Here is a 24988-nt window from a genome sequence, read left to right as displayed (position 1 = left end):
CTTGTTTCAGTCATTTGACTGCGGCCATGCTGGAGCACCGCCTTTTAGTCGAGCAAATCGACCCCGGGACTTATTCTTTGTAAGCCTATCTATCGGTCTCTTTTGCCGAACCGCTAAGTAACAGGGACGTAAACACACCAGCATCGGTTGTCAAGCAATGCTAGGGGGACAAACACAGACACACACACACACACACATATATATATATATACATATATACGACAGGCTTCTTTCAGTTTCCGTCTACCAAATCCACTCACAAGGCATTGGTCGGCCCGGGGCTATAGCAGAAGACACTTGCCCAAGATGCCACGCAGTGGGACTGAACCCGGAACCATGTGGTTGGTTAGCAAGCTATTTACCACACAGCCACTCCTGCGCCTATATATATATATATATATATTTCTGTGCCGGTGGCACATAAAAAGCACCATCCGAACGTGGCCGATGCCAGCACCGCCTCGACTGGCTTCTGTGCCAGTGGCACATAAAAAGCACCATCTGAACGTGGCCGATGCCAGCGCCGCCTTGGCTGGCTTCCGTGCCGGTGGCACGTTAAAAGCACCAACCGATTGTGGCCGATGCCAGACTCCCCTGGCACCTGTGCCGGTGGCACGTAAAAAGCACCCACTACACTCGCGGAGTAGTTGGCGTTAGGAAGGGCATCAAGCTGTAGAAACACTGCCTGATCAGACTGGGCCTGGTGCAGCCTTCTTGCTTCCCAGACCCCAGTTGAACCATCCAACCCGTGCTAGCACGGAAAACGGACATTTAAACGATGATGATGATGATGATGATATATAATCATTATTTAACATCTGTTTTCCATGTATGGGTTGGATGGTTTGACAGGAGCTGGTCAGCTGAATAACTACCCATGTTCCGATAGTCTGTTTTGGCATGGTTTTTATGGCTGGGTGCCAACCACCTTACAGAGTATACTAGAGGCTTTTACATAGCACCGGCACCGTGCTCTTATGCGAAACTGGTACAGATGCTTGTACACGGCACTGGAATGGGTACTATTGTACCACCTCAGCATGAGTGCCATCACATGGCACCAACACAGGTGCTTTTATGTGGCACCAACATGGGTGCTTTTACCCGGCACCAACATAGGTGCTTTTATGTGGCACAGACATTGGTGCCTTTATGTGGTACCGGCACAGATGCTTTTATGTGGTACTAGCACCCATGAACCCACAAGGCAAGGATCTCTCAGCTGAGAGGAGTGAGAGGCATGGATGTATAGAAGACTTGTATGTATGGATGGCCACAATTTTATTTAACTTGATGTGTCTTCTCAGGCATTGAAAACTGCCAAACGTCTCGGTCTCTTGTTATCTCCTCTGTGAGGCCCAACATCTGAAGATCCTTTCTTAACATTTCAACAAAGCAGGAATTTGGAAAATTTTTTAGCATTATTTATTCAATATTACACATAGCAAATGAAACGTATAATGATGAATAACTAATACCAACAAAATTTTCCAAATTCCTGTTTTTTTATATGATATTCTGCAAAGAATATTTCCAGAACTTTCAACTCTTAATATGTACCATACATCAGTGCAACAATAACAACAACTACATACTAGATTGTAATAGAAGAATAAGCAGATGTGCTTCAAGAGGATACAGCCTGCTTGGATTTTACCCTGCTTATATTATATAGATCATCATCATGATCATCATCGTTTAGCATCCGCTTTCCATGCTAGCATGAATTGGACGGTTCAACTGGGGTCTGGGAAGCCAGAAGGCTGCACCAGGCCCAGTCTGATCTGGCAATGTTTCTACGGCTGGATGCCCTTCCTAATGCCAACCACTCCGTGAGTGTAGTGGGTGCTTTTTATGTGCCACCGGCACAGGTGCCAGACGAGGCTGGCAAACGGCCATGATCGGATGGTGCTTTTCACGTGCCACCTGCACGGGGGCCAGGCGAGGCTGGCAACAGCCACGAATGGATGGTGCTTTTTACGTGCTACCGGCACGAGGCCAGTCAGGGCAGCGCTGGCAACGGCCACATTCGGATGGTTCACTTACGTGCCACCGGCACTGGTATCACAGCTGCAATTTCCATTGATGTTGATCGATTTCGAAGATATATATTATTATTATTATTAAGGCAGCAATCTGGTAGAATTGATAGTGTACTGGATGAAATGCTTAGCAGTATTTCGCCCATTGCTACATTCTGTGTTCAAATTCCGCCAACGTTGACTTTGCCTTTCATCCTTTAGGGGTCGGTAAATTAAGTACCAGTGAAACACTAGGGTCGATGTGATCAACCAGTCCCCTCCCCACAAATTTGTGGCCTTGTGCCTATAGTAGAAAGGATTATTATTATTATTATTATTATTTTTAATCAGCAGAAGTTACAAAGTGATTCAAGGGCTGACACTTCCATACATGAGACTTACATTTTGTGTATGTATATATATATATATGTGTGTGTGTGTGTTATATATTGGGTCATCCCATAAATAATGTGGCTTTTTTTTAATTCCATGAACTAAAAATCAACTTGCTATAAAAGCAGGTAGTAATTTTACCTTGTCCTTATTCTTAGTGCAAGTTTTGAAGAGTGCAGTTCGATTTTAGGAGTTATTCTTTCAAAGCTATAATGGAAGGGACAAAGGAGCATATTCGGTATATTTTGCTTCACGAGTTCAATAAAGCAACAACACAACAGAAAGGGCAAGGAATATTAATGCAGTATATGGAGATCAGACAATAAGTGTAAACCAGTGTTAACAGTGGTTCTAGAAATTCTGAACTGGAAACTACTGCCGAGAAGATGATCCTTATTCTGGAAGATCTGTAGAGCTTGACGGGGATGTCCTGCAAACCCTGGAGGAACAAAATCCCATAGTAACTGGAACCAGCAGAGAAGCTTGGATTTGGTCATTCAACCATTCATTGACACATGCATGCCTTCAGAAAAATCAGTAAATTGGGTCAATAGGTTCCTCACAAACTTTCTAAGTTTAATTGGGCACAGAGTGAATGTGCACTCTTCTTTGCTGTTACATCTCACAAATGAACTTTTTTTGGACTAAATAGTGATTGGTGATGAGAAATAGGTTCTCTATAAAAATGTCAAGCACCGAAGACAGTGGGTAGGGAAAGGAGAAACACCAGCACCCCAGGCTAAAGAAGGTCTTCATCCATGTAAGGTGTTGTTATCTGTTTGGCGGGATATGAAAGGTTTAGTCCTCTTTGAACTTTTAAATCCAAACCAGATGATAACAAAGGAGATCTACTGTGAGTAGCTTGAGTAGCTTGGGTCAGCACATGAAGAAAAACGACCATCTTTGGTTACAAGACAAAGGTGTTCTTCCAACAGGAGAATGCTAGGCTACATACAGCAAGGATGATATTTCAAAGGCTGGAGCAGTTTGAATAGGAAACAATGCCCTACCCACCATATTCTCCAGGCATTGCCCCATCTTGTTATCATTTAGTCTGCAGTCTTCAAAATCATTTAGACAGAAAAAAATACAAATTCTGTACATTATAAAATATATTCTTATATGGTTAGCAAAATAGCTTCTTTGTCAGTTGCACACGATGAACAACATTTTAAGTATTGAATCCTACCAAGCTTTCTTTTTGCTTCAAAACAGTTTAAGCTTCCTTTTACATCCCCATAACCTGGCAGTTCAGTAAAAGAGACCAACAGAATAAGTACTAGGCTTACAAAGAATAAGTCCTAGGATCGATTTGCTCGATTAAAGGTGGTGCTCCAGCATGGCCACAGTCATATGACTGAAACGAATAAAAGAATAAAAGAATAATCATTTTACATCAGTTTTCCATGCTGGCACGGGTTGGATGGGTCAGCAAAGTCTGAGTTGTTTCTTTCTTAGAGCTATTGTTCCCAAAGATCCGGAGTTTATATTTTCATTTGGGTTGGTTTTTATGGTTGGATACACCCTCTCATTGCCAGCCACTTCACAGAGTGTACTGGGTGCATTTCCTTGAAGCATCAACAGACATGGTTGAGTGAAGAAAATGAAACATCAGAAGAAATAAAATGAAACTTGAAGGAATAAGAGTGTGATGGGAAAGTACGATGACACATCTCTACTATTGCTAATCACTCATACACACACACACACTGAGTCAATAACTAATCTTTCCCACCACCACCATCTCTCTTCCCCACCCTCTCCTGAAACCCTACCAAACATTATCCCTCTTTCTCATCCATCTCCTCAGCATAATAAGTCATCTCCTACACCTCCACTTCCCTCATCACTCTCTGGCTCCACTCAGTCACTCCCACCTTCTCAGTAGTCATGTAGGTGTCCTTTACAAAAAAAACCGTTCTCTGGCCCCTACTCTCATGCTCTTACCTTGATTTTATCCCTCGCCCCCACCCCTGGTGTTCATAGTCTTGCTAACTCTATGACTAGCCTTGCTAGTGCTACTGGCATGAAAAAAAATGTTCACAGTACACACTGTAATGTGGCTGGCATCATGAAAGGCATCCAGCTGTAGAAACTATGCTGTTAGACACAGGAACACAATGCAGTCCAACCCATACCAATATGGAACATGGATGTTAAATGATGATGATGATGATATTACTGTACTCAAGAAGACCTGCCTGCCACGACAAAGTTGATATCCTAAAACCAAGGTGTGGGTGCTGGTTCCACATAAAAAGCACAGGTGATGGTGTCATGCAAAAAAAGCACCCCGTGCACTCTGTAAAGAGGCTGATGTTAGGAAGAGCATCTAGCTGTAGAAACCAAGCCAAAAGAGATAATTATAAGAATCTGGTACAGCCTCACAGGAACTTGCCAGTTCCTGTGAAGTTGACCAACCCATGAAGATGGTTTTATATATATATATATATATATATATATATATAAGTAAGGAAGCTACTTACCACACAGCCACTCCAGCGCATATTGTTAAAATATGTTTTAAAAATTGTAGAAGAGTAACCAATTTACTGCCCCTAAACTTTAACAGCAAAAAAATCTCATATGGACCCCAAAGGGTCATATGGGCTCCAGCTGAGAACCACTGCTTTAAATGATGATGACGATGGTATATACATATATATACTCTTACTCTCTCTTTAGTCTTTTACTTGTTTCAGTCATTTGACTGTGGCCATGCTGGAGCACCGCCTTTAGTTGAGCAAATCGACCCCGGGACTTATTCTTTGTAAGCCCAGTACTTACTCTATCGGTCTCTTTTGCCGAACCGCTAAGTTACGGAGACGTAAACACACCAGCATCGGTTGTCAAGCAATGCTAGGGGGACAAACACAGACACACAAACACATACACACACACACATATATATATATATGTACATATATACGACAGGCTTCTTTCAGTCTCCATCTACCAAATCCACTCACAAGGCATTGGTTGGCCCGGAGTTATAGCAGAAGACACTTGCCCAAGATGCCACGCAGTGGGACTGAACCCGGAACCATGTTGTTGGTTAGCAAGCTACTTACCACACAGCCACTCCTGCGCCTTATATATATTTATGTGTCGGTGGCACATAAAAAGCACCCACTACACTCATGGAGTGGTTGGCGTTAGGAAGGGCATCCAGCTGTAGAAACACTGCCAGATCTGACTGGCCTGGTGCAGCCTTCGGGCTTCCCAGACCCCAGTTGAACCATCCAACCCATGCTAGCATGGAAAGCGGACGTTAAACGATGATGATGATGATGATGATATGTATATATATATAAGCACGCACACACACATATACACTCACGGAGCCTCTGCTATATTTACTCTAGTTTGATTTGCCCAATATTAAAAGCAGCACACAGTGCACCAGATTTTCTCTTTCTGGTCTGTTGGCTGGTTATTATGATTCATCCACAATTCAATACAATGAAATCAATAAAATATAATAACATTTAGTAAGATTGGTGTCACACAGTTACTCACTAAACAGCACAGCTAAACTTATTGATGCTTTTTTTTTTAATTTTTTGTGTAGTTATTTATTTATTTTATTTTATTTTATTTTCGCAGTCCCATTTCATCGCTTTCCATAAGCTTGGCTGTCTTTTTGTTTTTTTTTTTTGTGGCATGACGTATTGATTTCATTAATATATTAGAGTAGAGAGATTCCTGCAGCATCAAGATACATGATGCAGTGTTTCCCCTATTAGTACTACTGTGTGCCAAATAATCTCTGCTCCAGATCTGCCACCCACATCTGTAGTCAACACATTATCAACAAACTGCAACTACCATGAATTATAACAACACCATTAGTTACAAAAATAAGTTTCTATTATCAGTACAAATGTAGGAGGGACTTCTACGTGGTTACTCGACCTGTTAAAAATAGTAGCCAAATCTTCCTCAAATCACGCTTACTCTTTACTTTTTTACTTGTTTCAGTCATTTGACTGCGGCCATGCTGGAGCACCGCCTTTAGTCGAGCAACTCGACCCTGGGACTTATTCTTTTGTAAGCCCAGTACTTATTCTATCGGTCTTTTTTGCCGAACCACTAAGTGACGGGAACATAAACACACCAGCATCGGTTGTCAAGCAATGCTAGGGGGACAAACACAGACACACAAACACATATACACATATATATATATATATACATATATACGACAGGCTTCTTTCAGTTTCCGTCTACCAAATCCACTCACAAGGCATTGGTTGGCCCGGGGCTATAGCAGAAGACACTTGCCCAAGATGCCACGCAGTGGGCCTGAACTCGGAACCATGTGGTTGGTTAGCAAGCTACTTACCACACAGCCACTCCTGCGCCTATAAGAGTTTCTATCTGTGTTTTTCTTTTTCTTTCTCTTTTTTTCTTTTGTTCTAAATACATTGGATAATGTAAGTTCTATGTCAAGAAAAGAAAAGGTGGAATGGTCATGACAGGAATGTCATTGATAATAGTTTTACAATCAAAACTAATCTACAACCAGGCTTTAAGTGAGTCCTCTGGTCGTTTGACCTGCAAGAAATAGCAGTCACGTCTCCCCTCAGATTAACCACCCGTAATCTTCTTAAGCAAGTGGTTACATTAAAATAATATCGTCCTAGATACACAGGGAAATAAATGAGAAATTTTAAAAACTGTTTTGTCACCGGAAGAATGATTTTATTCACAACTTTTCTCAGTCAATGGTGACCTCGGGTTTAATAAGGTAGCCACGAACTAATCTCCGTGGTTGCTTAATCTGTCAGAAATAGCTGCTAAATCTTTTTTAAATAAAGGACATATTTTTTATTATATAATTACAGATACAGGCGCAGGAGTGGCTGTGTGGGTAAGTAGCTTGCTTACCAACCACATGGTTCCGTGTTCATTCCCACTGCGTAGCACCTTGGGCAAGTGTCTTCTACTATAGCCTCGGGCCGACCAAAGCTTTGTGAGTGGATTTGATAGACGGAAACTGAAAGAAGCCTGTCGTATATATGTGTATGTGTGTGTGTGGTGCGTGTGTATGTGGTGCGTGTGTGTGATGCGTGTGTGTGTGTGTGTGTAGTTCGTATGTTTGTGTGTCTGTGTTTGTCCCCGCAACATCGCTTGACAACAGATGCTGGTGTGTTTACGTCCGCGTAACTTAGCGGTTCGGCAAAACAGACCGATAGAATAAGTACTGGGCTTACAAAGGAATAAGTCCTGAGGTCAATTTCTTTGACTAAAATTCTTTAATTTGGTCGACTAAAGGCGGTGCTCCAGCATGGCCGCAGTCAAAATGTGACTGAAACAAGTAAAAGAGTAAAAGAGAGAGAGAGTATACATATCGTTTGAATAAAAGGCGGAATATTCACCGCTAAAGTGGTTTTGATCATAGGTTTGCTCGATCAGAGCAGGCCTGGGGCTAAACGAGTCTTACTCTGACTCATAGAATATGTCTAAGTGAAAAATGCACAGGACTACATTATTGAGGGGAAAAAACATATCCCAGCAACGTTACCCCAATTCTATATTTATTATTGTTGTCGATGTTCTTCAACCCCCATGTCAGCTTCGATCGAGCTGCCTATGACGAGAGATGTTCCGTCACATTTGAAGAACGTGACATGAGGAATATCTGGCTATCATTTCTAGCAGGTTGAGCAAACACGCGCAGACGGAGGCTGCTTTGTTGACTCGTGTGCTCGTGTGACTCGTGTCAATCCACAATCAGATGTTGTTTAACCCCAAGTCACACCTTGATCGAGCAGACCTATATAATCAAAGGCGTTCTAGTCGTGACCATCCATTCTCTCTTTTTTCACTTTTTCACTTTTTTAGTATAACAGGAAGTACATGCTTCATTGTGTCCCACTATGTTCACCGTAGAGATTCGAATGAGATTTGACTGCTGTTTCTAGCAGACCGAGCAACCTTGTAGGCGGAGACTGCTTTATTGGCTTTGCAGAGTTGTTATATATATATAATATCATGATGTCACGAAAATAGATTTCACGAACTCAATTCGTGGAAAGCACATTCTGTGGGGTTTATTATCATTATATTCCATCGAGGTCGACTTTAGCCTTTCGTCCCTTCGTGGTCGATGAAACAAGCAACGGTTGTGCACTGGGGGTCTCTGTAACCGACATCACCTTCCCTTCAAAATTGCTGGCTTGGTGCCAAAACTAGAAAGAACTATTATTATTATCATTATTATTATTATTATTATCATTATTAAGTGAGAGAGCAGTGCATGACATCGAAGAGACACTGGGGTAAAATATACGAAGCCCAATATACCCCTCATGACTACCCGTCTGATAAGGGTACATTATTATTATATTATTATTATTATTATTGTTATTATTATTATTATTATTATTGAGTGAGAGAGCAGTGCATGCCATCAAAGAGACACTGGGGTAAAATATACGAAGCCCAATATACCCCTCATGACTACCCGTCTGATAAGGGTACATTATTATTATTATTGACTACCCGTCTGATAAGGGTACATTATTATTATTATTGGCTACCCGTCTGATAAGGGTACATTATTATTATTATTGGCTACCCGTCTGATAAGGGTACATTATTATTATTATTATTATTATTATTATTATTATTATTATTATCATTATTAAGTGAGAGAGCAGTGCATGACATCGAAGAGACACTGGGGTAAAATATACGAAGCCCAATATACCCCTCGTGACTACCCGTTTGATAAGGGTACATTCTTCTTCTTATTATTATTATTATCATTATTATTATTATTATTATTATTATTATTTTTTTTTTTTTTTTTTTTTTTTTTTAAATATTCCCCGTTATGATGACACAGAGAACCGATATTTGCCAAGGAATGGTTTTTAGACAAATGAATCGACTTCGAACAGATCGAAAGTGGTTGGTCTATCAGACAGAAATAACAGCCAAATCTCCCTCAGACCTATCTTATAATAAATAAACAAAGGCACCTCGGTCCAGATATTATACTATGCTTGAAAAAAAAAGTATAAAAGAAAAGAAAGAAAAAGAATGGTACGATGGTCACGGTTGGAATAGCTTTGATCATACATACGTCTGCTTAGTCAGTGCTGACCTGGGGCTAAACAAGTGGTTATTATCATCATCATTATTATCATTATCATTATTATTATTATCATTATTATTATTATCATTATCATTGTTATTATTATTATCATTATTATTATTATTATTATTATTAAAGAAATGAAGCGAGGGGTTTCGAAACCCGTGGTCGTGGTTTTAACCGTTATATTAACCGTGGTTTTTAGCTCCACCAGGTTATCTTCGATCGTACAGACCTATGATTAAAAAGACACTCCAGTCGTGGCAATCCCATCGTTTTAAGCTGCAAGGCCACAGCGTGACACCAGAACCACATTATCAAACGTGGCTATGTTCTTTTTTTAGCATCAAGACCACTCACAATGCCTCTTTATTATTATTATTCTTCCCAGGCATAAATATATCTGAACCACATACGAGGACTTTAAAAAGTAAAATAGCGCTAATTTCTTTGCAAATATATATATATATATATAACATTAAATGCAGTGGAAGCCGCTTATTATAATCACAGTGTTATCGAACGGGTTATATCGTGATCGATACTGATGAGCACCGAATACGCTCAGGATATTGTCACACTCCGTTTAATGTTATCAGCCAATTATTATTATCATTATTATTATTATTATCATTATCATTATTATTATCACTATTATTATTATTATTATCATAATTATTATTATTATCATCATTATTATTATTATTATTAATATTATTATTATTATTATTATCATTATTTTTGTTATTATTTTATATTTTTACTCTGTAAATCCCTCCGTTTTGTGCAATTATTTGTATTTTGTGTCCTTGTATGCTCTACGTAGGCCCATGTGGCTAATAAAGGAAACACTATTACTATTATTATTATCATTTAAAAGGATCATTTCTAATTTGATCAAAATAAGCAGCTTGTAACTGCATTCGAAGAAAGAATGCTTTCAACTACAATGGGTAGAATCCGCTTATTGTAATTACAGACAACGTTAGCAAACGGTTACTGTGATAAAACACCAATAGGTACCAAACACGATCGGGGGTATCTCCATACTGTCTTCTTGCTAATGTTATATCAGCCGATCGTTATTATTATTATTATTATTATCGTTTAAGAGGCTCATCACCCTCTAATTAGATCACAATAAGCGGCTTCTGCTGTATATGAAGAATGCTTTTAAGACCTTATTTCACTCATCTCAATGCATTGTTAGTCATCGACCACGCCCCCCCCCCAAAAAAAAGGGCCGAGATTTTTTTAAATTTCACAACTGTTACATTTAAAAACCTGTTGCTTGAAATTAGAGCAAAGCAAAGCAAGCAAGAAAAAAGGAAAGCAAAGCAAGCAGAGGCGACAAAGAAGCAACGTATCACACATAAGGTGTTGGTAAGATAATGAAAATACGATCAGTACGCGCGAATGGTGGGGAGGAGAGAAAAAAAAGGCGACGTAGAAACAGGACATTTTTTCATTAAATCGTCGCCTTTTTTTGTCGCTCCTTATGCCTTACGGTTCGAGCAACATTTTTCAGTGAATCTTAAGAAATAAAAAGGAACCAACCTGACGGTAACTGTAGCTGCCAGCATCTTGGAAATAGCAGACGATAGTCTGATCCACCTACCGAATCACGTTATCATCATCCACTTGCACTTTACCATGAGTTCTCGTTACCACGAGATTACGAAATTGTTTACTACTTTTTCTTTGTGTTTTTCCTCTTTCCAATTCCCGAGAAAAATTTTTTCGGAATTTTCTTCGACTTTGATATTTTAGATATACATAATGTTTAATATAAGTATTTGAATTCTAAATATTATAGAGGATTATTTTTAATTCTTCTAAAAAAAAATAAGTGTTATTGAAAGCGATATACCCATGATCCTCTTGTGAAGTCCTCCGTCAGAACAACCATGGCCGCACGTCAAGCAATCAAAGAAGGTGAGTAAATAATTAGCCTTTCTATTTAATTAACTGATTAATTATTCTTTCATTTAATTTTTACCGTGCAAGAAATAATACTCCTCCAGCTTTTCCCAAAAATTATATAACAATCAAACACTTCTTTGACCTTCGACCAACACCCTTTCCTATGTCAACAATGTTATCCAAGGACATTCACCTTCTGTGTCTCTTCTGATATTTTGGAGGACAATTTTTTGTTTATCGTCTCACCTGGTCTTCTTTATGATTCCTTTTACATCTAGTATTATGTTAAAGGAACATAAATCGACCCCAGTATATGGCTGAATATACCTTATGTCTTTTCTAGTTGTCCTTTTGAACAAACACCTCAGCATTTGTACCTTTGTTATTGCGAACCATCGAAGGAATGTCCACGCGATCTGTTTGATCTAGCTTCGAAATTTACTTCCAATCACACACACCTGTCGTCTTACGAGGCGATGGATACATTAAACTACCTGCTCCACGACGTATAAAAAACTGAAAAACGTTATGGTCGTGGTTGGAAGGTCTTTAATCATAGATCTACTCGGTCACTTCCGACCTGAGTTAATTCACCTTCTCTATTTTTACCTGTTAGAAATAAGATCCAGATTTGATTCATATCACACACCTGTCGTTTTATGATGAATAATTTGGGACTATATGATCCAATTTGTATATAAATTAAAAAAGACTGTGCAGTCGTGGTTGGAAAGAAGTCTGTTCTGTCACGTCTGACCTAAGTTTAAACAATTTGTCCTCCCCAACTTTTTACCTATCGAAAATCTGTGAAGAAATGACAGTGCACATAATAATCACTAACGTGCTCCTGTCTTCTAAATTTCTTTCTACATCGAATATCCTGGCAACCACTTAAATATTAAGGTTTTTTTTTTTTTTGTGTGTGTGTAACTGTTTTCCCCCTCCACCAGTAATTTCTTTTGGGTTTAATCTACGTTAAACTTGGAATATTGAAAAACAAAATGTGTTGTGTGTAATTTGTATGTGTATGCAACCAACGTTTCCTTCCTTTTTTTTTTTAAACATTTAATCCCGACATAATCGTAATATACACCTTCTGAAAGATATTTGTACAAATTTTCTTGAAAAACTACCCGTTTTTCTGAAAGTTAGGAGGAAACAAAGTCGAAACTCTGCCCCCTTCCCCTCCGAAAAATTTTTGCATAGGAGATTCCGATATAATCGAAATCTACACCTGAAAGATATTTGTAGAAAATTTCAGTAAAAATTACCCATTTTTCTGAAAGTTATAAGGAAAGTCAGGCAGAGTTACACAGGTTTTCCAGTAGCTACTGTTCATCGTATTTATAGGATAGAAGACACACTCTTTATTTTTTACAATCTATTTAGGCACAGGAGTGGCTGTGTGGTAAGTAGCTTGTTTTCCAACCACATGGTTCCGGGTTCAGTCCCACTGCGTGGCACCTTGGGCAAGTGTCTTCTACTTTAGCCTCAGGCCGACCAAAGCCTTGTGAGTGGATTTGGTAGACGGAAACTGAAAGAAGCCTGTCGTATATATGTATGTATATATATATATGTATGTATATATATATATGTATGTGTGTGTGTCTGTGTTTGTCCCCCTAGCATTGCTTGACAACCGATGCTGGTGTGTTTATGTCCCCGTCACTTAGCGGTTCGGCAAAAGAGATCCGATAGAATAAGTGCCGGTGTCAAGTTGCTCAATTAAAGGCGGTGCTCCAGCATGACCACAGTCAAATGACTAAAACAAGTAAAAGAGTAAAAAGAGTAAGAGAGAGTTCTACTATAGGCAGAGGGGCTGATGTTTTGGGGGCGAGGTAGTTGATTTGATCGAAGGAAACTGAGAGAAGATATATATCTCTGTATGTGTCTTTATGTTTTTCCCTTGTTACTGCTTGTCAACCGGTGTCGATGTGTTTATGTCCTTGTAACTTACCAGTTCAGCAAAAGAAACCAGTAGAATAAATATCTCTCTAACCGCTCAGTCGAAGTCAACTCTCAGTCACTCTTTGGATCAGTGTCCTCCAGTCAGTTCTATCCTAGGCCGCTTCCTTCAGACTGGCCATGTCCATTCCGGTATCACTCCTGATGGTGTCAAACCAGCAGGTTCTTGGTTGGCCTCTTCCTCTCTTGTCACTGACCATTCCAAGCATGATGTCCTTCTCCAGGGATTCTCTCCGCATAATATGACCGAAATATGTCAATCTACGCTTGGTGATCCCAGCTTCTAGCGACATTTTCGGCCCTATCTGCTTAAGAACTTCTCCATTGGTGAGCCTCGCTGTCCACAGAATAAATACCCAGCTTTAAAAAAATAAGTACTGGAGTCAGTTTGTTTGACTAAAATTCAAGGCAAGTACTCCAGCATGGCTGCAGTCTAATCTCATGACTGAAACAAATAAATATACAGGGGTGTCCATAAATTACCGTTTACAATTTTAAAATTTCAGATGTCTTGCAAACAACTTGCACATGCAAGTGCTACCAGTCAAAAACTCCGCAGAGTGGCTGTGTGGTAAGTAGCTTGCTTACCAACCACACGGTTCCGGGTTCAGTCCCATTGCGTGGCACCTTGGGCAAGTGTCTTCTACTATAGCCTCGGGCCGACCAAAGCCTTGTGAGTGGATTTGATAGACGGAAACTGAAAGAAGCCCGTCGTATATATGTGTGTGTATGTTTGTGTGTCTGTGTTTGTCCCCCACCCCCACCCCAACATCGCTTGACAACCGATGCTGGTGTGTTTACGTCCCCGTTACTTAGCGGTTCGGCAAAAGAGACCGATAGAATAAGTACTAGGCTTACAAAGAATAAGTCCTGGGGTCAAATTGCTTGACTAAAAAAGGCGGTGCTCCAGCATGGCCGCAGTCAAATGACTGAAACAAATAAAAGAGCAAAAGAGAGAGTATACCAGAAGCCAGCAAGTGTATGGGGTCATCAGGAGAGAATGCGCGCCGTTTCGGGGCCTACCTCTCGACGGCATCAATGTGCACCGGTCCTCCTCACTGATATGAGGCCCCGCTTGCTAGATCAACTGGTTATCAAATAAAGCTCAATATTCTTCTAGCCATCGCTCATCGTCTCTTTTTAACCAAATCCAGTGGCTAGCCTTCTCCACTGTAGTTTGGATATCAGTCATGGTGGTATTGTAAAAAAACAAAAATAACTTAGCAATTGTGTGCCACCAATGGAGCCCAGGTGGAAGTGTTCTGATATTTAAAACTTTACTCTTTTACTTGTTTCAGTCATTTGACTGCGGCCATGCTGGAGCACCGCCTTTAGTCGAGCAAATCGACCCCGGGACTTATTCTTTGTAAGCCCAGTACTTATTCTATCGGTCTCTTTTGCCGAACCGCTAAGTGACGGGAACGTAAACACACCAGCATCGGTTGTCAAGCAATGCTAGGGGGACAAACACATACACACAAACATACACACACATATATACATATATATGATGGGCTTCTTTCAGTTTCCGTCTACTAAATCCACTCACAAGGCATTGGTCGGCCCGAGGCTATAGCAGAAGACACTTGCCCAAGGTGCCACGCAGTGGGACTGAACCCGGAACCATGTGGTTGGTAAGCAAGCTACTTACCACACAGCCACTCCTTTGCCTAAATTATCCGCATTTTTTTTTCTGTGCTAACCAGTAGACATTAATTATTATGCATTTATTATTTAATGCTTAATAATTAATGCTACTTCAGTTAGTACAGTAAAGTTTGTTTTGCTGATAAAAGACAGTAAGACTGAAACATGTCCTAAGTTCCCCCCCCTTTACATGCTGAAATAATTTAATAATAGTTATTGACTAATGTTATTCTTCCTCACCACATCATTATTATTTTCTAGTCAGATTTTAGTATTATACGTTAACCCTGACTAACGATTAATATTTTTAATTGAATATAATTTGATATTTTTTCATATATTTTTTTCTATCTCCTGTACATCTGATAATTTGAAAATATCTCTTTTAGCTCCAGCCTGGTATAGAGTTCTCCAGCAGTGGTTTTACAATCGGTCTTATTTTAACCAACTTGGTAAGTCACTTATCTTTCAATTCAACTCAGTTAGTTGGCTATACAATAAAACTGTTATTTTCCTAACGTTTTTAACCAATTACTCCAAAATTTATTTACGCTGACGTTATCACACAGCCACACCTATGCATATATGTGTATGGGATATAGAAAAAACATTTCTGTAGGTTCTCCAGTCTGTACCATTTCACATTCAAAATGGAATAATACCATTTTGAATGGAACCATTCCCATACTGCATTTGAAATGGTATAGATAAATGTTTTGAGAACATATTTCACGGTGTACAAATGTCTAAACCTTGATGATAAATGTAGCTGCATCGAGTCACTGTTTCCAACTACTTGTATCACACCAATTACCATCATCATCATTTAACATCCATTATCCATGCTGGCATGGGTTAGATGGTTTGACCAGGGTTGGCAAGCTGACTCCAGTCTGATTTGATATAGTTTGGTCAGTTACATGACACCAGTATCTGCTATGACTGCGATTTCACTTGACTTGATGGGTCTTCTATTCAAGCGCAGCATATTACCAAAGGTCACGGTCATTTGTCATTGCCTCCGTGAGGCCCACTGACCATGTAAAATAGGAGGTGGGATTCTGTGTGTGTTTGTGCTTCCTTGGCATAGTGCAGTGGTTGTAAACAGGTGTTACCATCATTCAAATGGTATCCCTTGTTTCCAATCTCCTGCTGAAACGTGTCTGTCACAGTGAAATATTACCAGCCCATCAGCAATTTAAATAAGAGTTTTGACTGTTATTTCCAGTATGTAGATATACTTAGTATGCCCTTTGATTAATTTTGATCTTTCAGCAATATATACACACACATATATATATATTTCTTTACTACCCACAAGGGGCTAAACATTGAGGGGACAAACAAGGACAGACAAAGGGATTAAGTCGATTACATCGACCCCAGTGCGTAACTGGTACTTAATTTATCGACCCCGAAAGGGATGAAAGGCAAAGTCGACCTTGGCGGAATTTGAACCCAGAACGTAACAGCAGTTGAAATACGGCTACGCATTTCGCCCGGTGTGCTAACGTTTCTGCCAGCTCGCCGCCTTCACACATATATATATAGTTGTGGCCAATGCCGGTGTCAATGACGCATAAAATACACCCTTCAAATGTAACATGGTGCCTCACGGAGACAATAAGTGACCAAGACTTTTGGCTATATGCCATGCTTGAGAAGACTCATCAAGCCAAGTGGGTGCATAGTTGTGGCCGATGCTGGTGTCACATAACTGGTACGCATGCCAGTGTCACATAAAAAACACCCAATATTCTCTTTGAGTGGCTGGTGTTAGAAAAGGCATCCAACCATAGGAACCAATGCCAAATCAAATGGAACCTGGTGCAGCTCTCCAGCTTCAGTTTTCAATCAAACGTCTAACCTATGCCAGCATGGAAAGCAGATGCTAAATGATGATGATGATGGCACACACGTGTGTCTGTATATTTGTGTGTACCTATGTCTTGACGTCATGTAATGGATGTAAATAAGCCTCATCCTCGTTATACAAGCAACAGTGTTTGTTTTCAGTCTTTCATGAAAAAAACATGTCTATCCATGGGGAAATATTACCTATTTCTTTATTACCCACAAGGGGCTACATAGAGGGGCAAACAAGGACAAATAGGTATAGTCGATTATATCGACCCCAGTGCATGGTACTTATTTAATCGACCCAAAAGGATGAAAGCAAAGTCACCTCGGCTGAACTCACAACAGTGGCAGACGAAATACTGCTTAGCATTCCACCAGTGTTAACGATTCTGCCATCGCCGCCTTGGGGAAATATTACCTTGCTTGGAAAGAGGTGAAGGTTGCCAATAGAGCAGACATCTGGCTGTAGAAAATCTTTCCACCACAAATTCTGTCTGGCCCATGTAAGCAGGAAAGATTGAACATTAAATGATGATGATGAGTTGGGTGAATTTAGCTGCTATATCTGGCAAATTGATTGATTACATAGAAGCTTGTTTGTTGGCTTCTAGCATTTAACTCTTTAGCATTCATATTGTCAAAAGTAATGCTTATTTATTCACATAGTTTTGAATTAATCATGCATTACCAGATAGCTTTGAGATTTCAGTGATGTGATTGTATATTTTTAGAGTGACATCATAGGGTAGGTGTGACAGGCCAGATCTGGTCAGCTTTAACATAAAATAGGTAGAATATTTTTGATAAGATATGTCCAATTTAAAATGCTAACGAGTTAACCCTTAAGCATTCAAATTACTCTCTCAAATGTAATCCTTATTTACTCACATTGTTTTGAATTAATTGTGTAATTAATTAACATTGTAGCTTTGAGGTTTTGAAGAGGTAACTGTTAACTTTTAGAATGATATTGTAGGATTGGTGTAAGAGGCCAGATCTTGCCAGTTTGATAATAAAACAGAATATTTTGGCCAGCTATGGCCAGTTTAAATGCTTAAAAGGTTAAACCAGCCATATCCAACCCAGAATTTTTTTACTTATTTTATGTTCAAACTGGCCATATCTGACCTCTCACACCTACTCAACAATGTCATAAAAATCAACAATCACGTCATTGGAATTTCAAGACTACAGGATAATGCATGATTAATTCAGATGAATGTGAATGAATATGTATTGTAATTGACAGAATAATCTTATTTCTTTATTGTCCACAAGGGGACAAACAAGGACAAAGGGATTAAGTCGAGTAGATTGACCCCAAAGCGTAACTGGTACTTAATTTATCAAAGGCGGCAAGCTGGCCGAAACGTTAGCACGCCGGGCGAAATGCTTAGCGGTATTTCGTCTGCATTACGTTGTGAGTTCAAATTCCGCCGAGGTCGACTTTGCCTTTCATCCTTTCGGGGTCGATAAATTAAGTACCAGTTACGCACTGGGGTCGATGTAATTGACTTAATACCTATGTCTGTCCTTGTTTGTCCCCTCTATGTTTAGCCCCTTGTGGGTAATAAAGAAATATTAGGTACTTAATTTATCAACCCCAAAAGATGAAAGGCAAAGTTGACCGCAGCGGAATTTGAACTCAGAACATAACAGCAGACGAAATACCTATTTCTTTATTACCCACAAGGGGCTAAACACAGAGCAGACAAACAAGGACAGACATAGGTATTAAGTCGATTACATCGACCCCAGTGCGTAACTGGTACTTAATTTATCGACCCCGAAAGGATGAAAGGTAAAGTCAACCTCGGCGGAATTTGAACTCGGAACGTAACGGCAGACAAAATACCGCTAAGCATTTCGCCTGGCGTGCTAACGCTTCAGCCAACTCGCCGCCTTTTTGACAGACGAAATACCGCTAAGCATTTCGCCCGGCGTGCTGACGTTTCTACCAGCTCGCCGCCTTTTTGACAGAATAACCTGAATGCTAAAGGGTTTAGTTAATGTTTAACGTTTAGCAGTACATAAAATGTTCAATTCAAAAAATATTTGTGTTGCTTAATCAACCTGAATTGTTTTTTCGTCTTTAGGTTTGATGCGAGATGACGTGCGACGAGAAAGTGAGGATGTGAAGGAGGCCATCCGGCGCCTGCCCAAGGACATCTACGATGCACGGAACTTTCGTCTTATTCGTGCATTGAATCTTAGTAACAAGAAAATCGTGTTGCCGAAAGAGGAGTGGACACAGCTTCAAGATGTAAGTTATGAAGACATTTTCTCTATAGATATATTTAACAGAAGGTTGCAGGTTTGGCTGTGTGGTAAGAAGTTTGCTTCCCAACCACATGGTTCTGGGTTCAATCCCACTAAGTGGCACTTTTGGCAGATGTCTTCTTCTATAGCCACAGGCCAACCGAAGCCTTGTGAGTGAAATTGGTAGATGCAAACTGAAATCAGTTTGTCATGTGTGTGTGTATATCATCATCATCATTTAACGTCCGCTTTCCATGCTAGCATGGGTTGGACGGTTCAACTGGGGTCTAGGGAGCCCGAAGGCTGCACCAGGCCAGTCAGATCTGGCAGTGTTTCTACAGCTGGATGCCCTTCCTAATATATATATATATATCTTTTTAGTCATGCAGCTGTGGCCATGTTGGAGCAGCCTAGTCACCCGTATAGTTAACCAGGTGATACACGAAGGAGTCATACCCAATGACTGGTGTAGCAGCATAATAGTCAAAACTGCTACAAAGGTAAGGGTGACGCTTTAGATACAAATAATTACACAGGTATCAAGCTGTTGGATCAGGTAATGAAGGTTACGGAGACGATCATAGCCCAACTGATTAGGGAGAGAGTCAGCTTGGATGAGATGCAGTTTGGTTTCGTGCCAGGAAAAAGCACCACTGATGCCATATTTCTGGTGAGACAGCTGCAGGAGAAATACCTAGCCAAGGATAAGCCCCTGTACCTGGCTTTCGTTGACATGGAGAAAGCCTTTGACAGGGTCCCCCGATACCTTATCTGGTGGTCAATGAGGAAAATAGGGATAGATGAATGGTTAGTGAGAGCTGTGCAAGCCATGTACAGAGACGCTGTAAGTAAGGTGAGGGTTGGCAACGAGTACACTAAAGAATTCAGAGTAGAGGTAGGGGTCCACCAAGGTTCAGTCCTCAGCCCCCTCCTATTTATCATAGTCCTCCAGGCAATAACGGAGGAATTCAAGACAGGATGCCCCTGGGAGCTCCTATATGCTGATGACCTTGCTCTAATTGCTGAGTCACTATCAGAACTAGAGGCAAAGTTTCAAGTGTGGAGACAAGGATTAGAATCGAAGGGCCTTAAAATCAACCTAGCTAAAACCAAAGTCCTAATATGTAGGAAGGCAGGCAAATCACAAACGCCTTCAGGTAGATGGCCCTGCTCGATCCGTAGAAAAGGCATAGGTAGAAACTCTATAAGATGCACCAAGTGTAAGCTATGGACACATAAGAGGTGCAGCAATGTCAAAGGAAGGCTAACTGGGAAGATAGTTTTTGTATGTGGCAGATGCTCAGGAGCAATAGACACTGAAAATGCTCAGAGACCAACTTCTGCCACATTCTAGGGAGAAAAACTAGAAGTAGTTGATAGCTTCTGTTACCTAGGTGACCAAGTCTGTAGCGGGGGCGGGTGTGCTGAAAGTGTAACTGCTAGAGTAAGAATAGCCTGGGCAAAGTTTAGAGAGCTCTTACCTCTGCTGGTGACAAAAGGCCTCTCGCTCAGAATAAAAGGCAGACTGTATGACACGTGTACGAATAGCCATGCTACATGGCAGTGAAACTTGGACTGTGACTGCTGAGGATATGCGTAAGCTCGTGAGAAATGAAGCCAGTATGCACCGATGGATGTGTAATGTCAGTGTTCATGATCGACAGAGTGTAAGTGCCTCGAGAGAAAAGTTGGACCTAAGAAGCATCAGTTGTGGTGTGCAAGAGAGACGTTTGCGCTGGTATGGTCATGTAGCGAGAATGGATGAAGATAGTTGTGTGAAAAAGTGCCACACCCTGGCAGTTGAGGGAACCTGTGGAAGAGGTAGACCCAGGAAAACCTGGGATGAGGTGGTGAAGAACGACCTTCAAACTTTAGGTCTCACCGAGGAAATGACCAGAGACCGAGACCTATGGAAGTATGCTGTGCGTGGGAAGACCCGGCAGGACAAGTGAGACCATAACCCATGGCCTCTACCTGGGACGTAGCCAGCCCACTTATGCATACCTTTCCTTCTTGTGAAGACCTGTTGAGGCAAGTGAAAATCGAAATCGAAATCTTTCAACATCAATGGAAATTGTAGCTGAGATACCAGAGCCGGTGGCACGTAAGAGAACCGTCCAAACGTGGCCGTTGCCAGCGCCGCCCCGACTGGCCTCCGTGCCGGTGGCACATAAAAAGCACCATCCGATTGTGGCCATTGCCAGCCTCGTCTGGCCCCCGTGCCAGTGGCACGTAAAAAGCACCATTCGATCGTGGCCGTTTGCCAGCCTTGTCTGGCACCTGTGCAGGTGGCACATAAAAAGCACCCACTACACTCTCGGAGTGGTTGGCGTTAGGAAGGGCATCCAGCTGTAGAAACACTGCCAGATTAGACTGGAGCCTGGCGCAGCCTTCTGGCTTCCCAGACCCCAGTTGAACCGTCCAACCCATGCTAGCATGGAAAACGGACATTAGATGATGATGATGATGATGATATATACTTTATTGAAAAGCAGCAAAAAATCACAAAAACTGTTACTCAGAGTTTCACGTTCCCGTTCGATCAAACAGTTTTGTTTAGAATGGAACAGAAATAAGGTTATAAGCAAACATATACAATTAGTTTAATGGATACACGTGGTGAGCTGGCAGAAACGTTAGCACGCCAGGCGAAATGCTTTGTGGTATTTCGTCTACCGCTACGTTGTGAGTTCAAATTCCGCCGAGGTCGACTTTGCCTTTCATTCTTTCGGGGTCGATTAAATAAGTACCAGTTACGCACTGGGGTCGATGCAATCGACTTAATCCGTCTGTCTGTCCTTGTTTGTCCTCTCTGTGTTTAGCCCCTTGTGGGTAGTAAAGAAATAGGTATTTCGTCTGTCGCTACGTTTTGAGTTCAAATTCTGCCAAGGTCGACTTTGCCTTTCATTCTTTCGGGGTCGATTAAATAAGTACCAGTTACGCACTGAGGTCGATGCAATCGACTTAATCCGTTTGTCTGTCCTTGTTTGTCCTCTCTGTGTTTAGCCCCTTGTGGGTAGTAAAGAAATAGGATACACGTTTGAAAATGGTTTTGTTTCATTGGCCCTTTTAACTAATGGTCTTTAGCATGTGAATCCATTTAGCATGTTAAAGATCATTATATGTGTGTGTATATATATGTATGTATGTATGTATATGTGTGTGTATATGTATGTATGTGTGTATATATGTATGTGTGTGTGTGTATTTCTTTTTTCTCTCTCGTTTCAGCTCAGAGCTACGGCCATGCTGATGCAATGTATGTATGTATGTGCATGTATATATGTATGTATATATATATATATATATATATGTATATATATATATGTGTGAGAAAGTTGGTTTGTGAAAGCACGTGGTTGAATATATAGAAAATAGTAAAAAGTGAAAAAACTACAGGAGGCTTGTTTTAAAAGGTTAAAAAATATATATTTGAGTCAATATGTCTGAAGAATATTATAAATTTTTTTCTTACAATGACATAGTTTAGAAGAAATGACCGTTTCGCGTTCAGCTTTTCAAATTTCTTACATCGTTATGTTTATGTAAGAAATTTGAAAAGCTGAACGCGAAACCGGTCATTTCTTCTAAACTATGTCATTGTAAGAAAAAAATTTATAATATTCTTCAGACATATTGACTCAAATATATATTTTTTAACCTTTTAAAACAAGCCTTCTGTAGTTTTTTCATTGTTTACTATTTTCTATATATATGTATATATATATATATATATCCTAAGTATTTAAAACTTCACTAATTGGCAAGGTTTATTTCTTTACAGGATGTCCAGTATTTGAAACCCTATATTGAAGAAGTGATTAAAGAGAGGAAAGAACGTCAGCTATGGAACAGTAAATAATGGCATCAACTTCTAGCTATTGAATATTTAGGAAAAATTGTACAGAATAAAGTAATACCAACTATTATTTCCTGTATTCGCTTCTTTTTCTTTTTTATTATATTTGTGTGTGGGTTTAGCCCCAGGCTAACTCAGATTGAGTTGATCTCATCAGTTTCGTCTAACTTTCATTTTATGATTGTATGAGTCGGGCAGAATTTGTTCTGACAGATTTTCTATAGGTGGATGCCCTTCCTGTCACCAACACTCCTGTTTCCAAGCAAGGCAATATCTTCCGTGGCAGACTGGAAATGAACAACAATGCATATATGCCAGTCATGCTTACTCTTTTACGTATTTCAGTCATTTTGACTGCAGCCATGCTGGAGCATCACCTTTAGTCGAACAAATCGACCCCAGGACTTATTCTTTGTAAGCCTAGTACTTATTCTATCGGTCTCTTTTGGCAAACCGCTGAGTTTCGGGGACGTAAACACACCAGCATCGGTTGTCATGTTGTCAAGCGATGGTGGAGGGACAAACAGATACACAAATACATACATACATATATATATACAACAGGCTTCTTTCAGTTTCCGTCTACCAAATCTACTCACAAGGCTTTGGTCAGACTGAGGCTATAGTAGAAGACACCCAAGGTGCCACGCAGTGGGACAACCCAGAACCATGTGATTGGGAAACAAACTTCTTACCACACATTTACATCTGTGCCTATATATATGTATATATGTGAAGGGCTTCTTTCAGTTTCTGTCTACCAAATCAACTCATATGGCTTTTAGAACATGGTTGAGTCCATAAAATAGGATTTGACTACACCTCCATTTAGAGCACAGTTTAAGCTATCTTTTCGTGGAAGAAGATTTATGTTCCTATGACCCGTGTTAATTCTGTAACCCTTTAAAATGGAAGATAAGAAAGTTCATTTTCGGCACTTGATGCTTTGGGAACCAGACAAAAATTGCTGCAGCTCGGCTGAGATGTGTTACTCCATCCTCCATATTCACCAAATATTGCTCCTTCGGATTTCCACATATTCAGATCTCTGCAGAATAGTCTTGCCATGAAACCACCTCAATTCTGGGAAGGGGGTATTTTCAAGTTAAAGGAAAGATGGAGATGCATTGTGCAACAAAATGGTTCATATTTGGTTGATTAAATATGTAATGGCAATTATTTATTGACCTTTTTCTTTCCTTTAAAAATCGGCACAAACTTTCCGGACAACCCAATATATACGATGGACTCAATGTATGAGCGTTCAGCTTTTGTTGAACAACTTGTATAAACGATTTGTTTATAGTGATCAAATGTTCGTGCTCGCTCTCTCCATCAAGTCAACGTCATCTGAACGAGTGTACTGTGTGCAACATAAAGTGACTGCAGAGTAATATGAGATGAAGTGTTTACCACTTGATCTAGAAATTGAAACCACGATCTCATGAACACGAGTCGACTTCCCTAACCACTAGGTCATGCACTGTTTTATATACACAGACATGCAGGAAGTAAATAGACACCGTTAATTTTCAAAATCTTTTATTTGATATTAATTGGTTGAGGAGAGGTTTTCTTCTAGCTGCTCGTCCATAATACCCAAGCTTATGCAGATATGTAACACACGTTCTTGGACTAACTTCTAGCTGTTTTGCAATGTCTGAGGCCTTGGAACGGGGTTCATTTTCCACAATTTTCTTCAAACAGCAGAGCTTCCTTTCCAAGGGCCCAGGTCAGCTGGGACAAGAATCTGCGGATTCTTTTCCTTGGCTTTTGAACTGCACTAAAATTCTATTAATAGTAAGCAAGAGGAATTTGAAGATTTTTGGCCATTTTTTCGCTGGCTAAGATCAGCCTCAGATTGCCCAACAATACAACCTATATATATATATATATATATATATATATATATAGTGACCTCGTGTGTACCGTTGGCGATTTTTTTTTCTTGTCTTC

General features: G+C 40.2%; 2 protein-coding genes across 3 annotated transcripts in view; one reads left to right on the top strand and one right to left on the bottom strand.

Moving 5' to 3' along the window:
• The window catches only part of LOC115223598 (HCLS1-binding protein 3), a 44794-nt gene extending 33580 nt beyond the window's left edge, over window positions 1–11214 (bottom strand). The window contains exon 1 of the mRNA XM_029794250.2: window positions 11077–11214. Coding sequence (XP_029650110.1) covers window positions 11077–11102 — 26 coding nt within the window. The 5' untranslated portion in view covers window positions 11103–11214. The remainder of the gene's footprint in view (window positions 1–11076) is intronic.
• Window positions 1–23102, top strand: part of LOC115223594 (cytochrome b-c1 complex subunit 7) — a 34370-nt gene extending 11268 nt beyond the window's left edge. Inside the window, exons 1-5 of one of the 2 annotated variants that reach the window (XM_029794244.2) lie at window positions 10595–10600; window positions 11409–11454; window positions 15444–15506; window positions 19011–19177; window positions 22958–23102. In XM_029794244.2, the coding sequence (XP_029650104.1) occupies window positions 11427–11454; window positions 15444–15506; window positions 19011–19177; window positions 22958–23035 (336 nt within the window). In that variant the 5' untranslated portion in view covers window positions 10595–10600; window positions 11409–11426 and the 3' untranslated portion in view covers window positions 23036–23102. Of the gene's footprint in view, window positions 1–10594; window positions 10601–11408; window positions 11455–15443; window positions 15507–19010; window positions 19178–22957 lie in introns of those variants that run through there. The other variant, XM_036512655.1, reaches the window with a different exon arrangement.
• Window positions 23103–24988: the final 1886 nt, after the last annotated feature.

The sequence above is a fragment of the Octopus sinensis genome, linkage group LG23 (genome assembly GCF_006345805.1).
Source record: "Octopus sinensis linkage group LG23, ASM634580v1, whole genome shotgun sequence".
In the NCBI taxonomy this organism is placed as follows: domain Eukaryota; kingdom Metazoa; phylum Mollusca; class Cephalopoda; order Octopoda; family Octopodidae; genus Octopus; species Octopus sinensis.
This window is presented reverse-complemented; position numbering and strand designations above follow the sequence as displayed.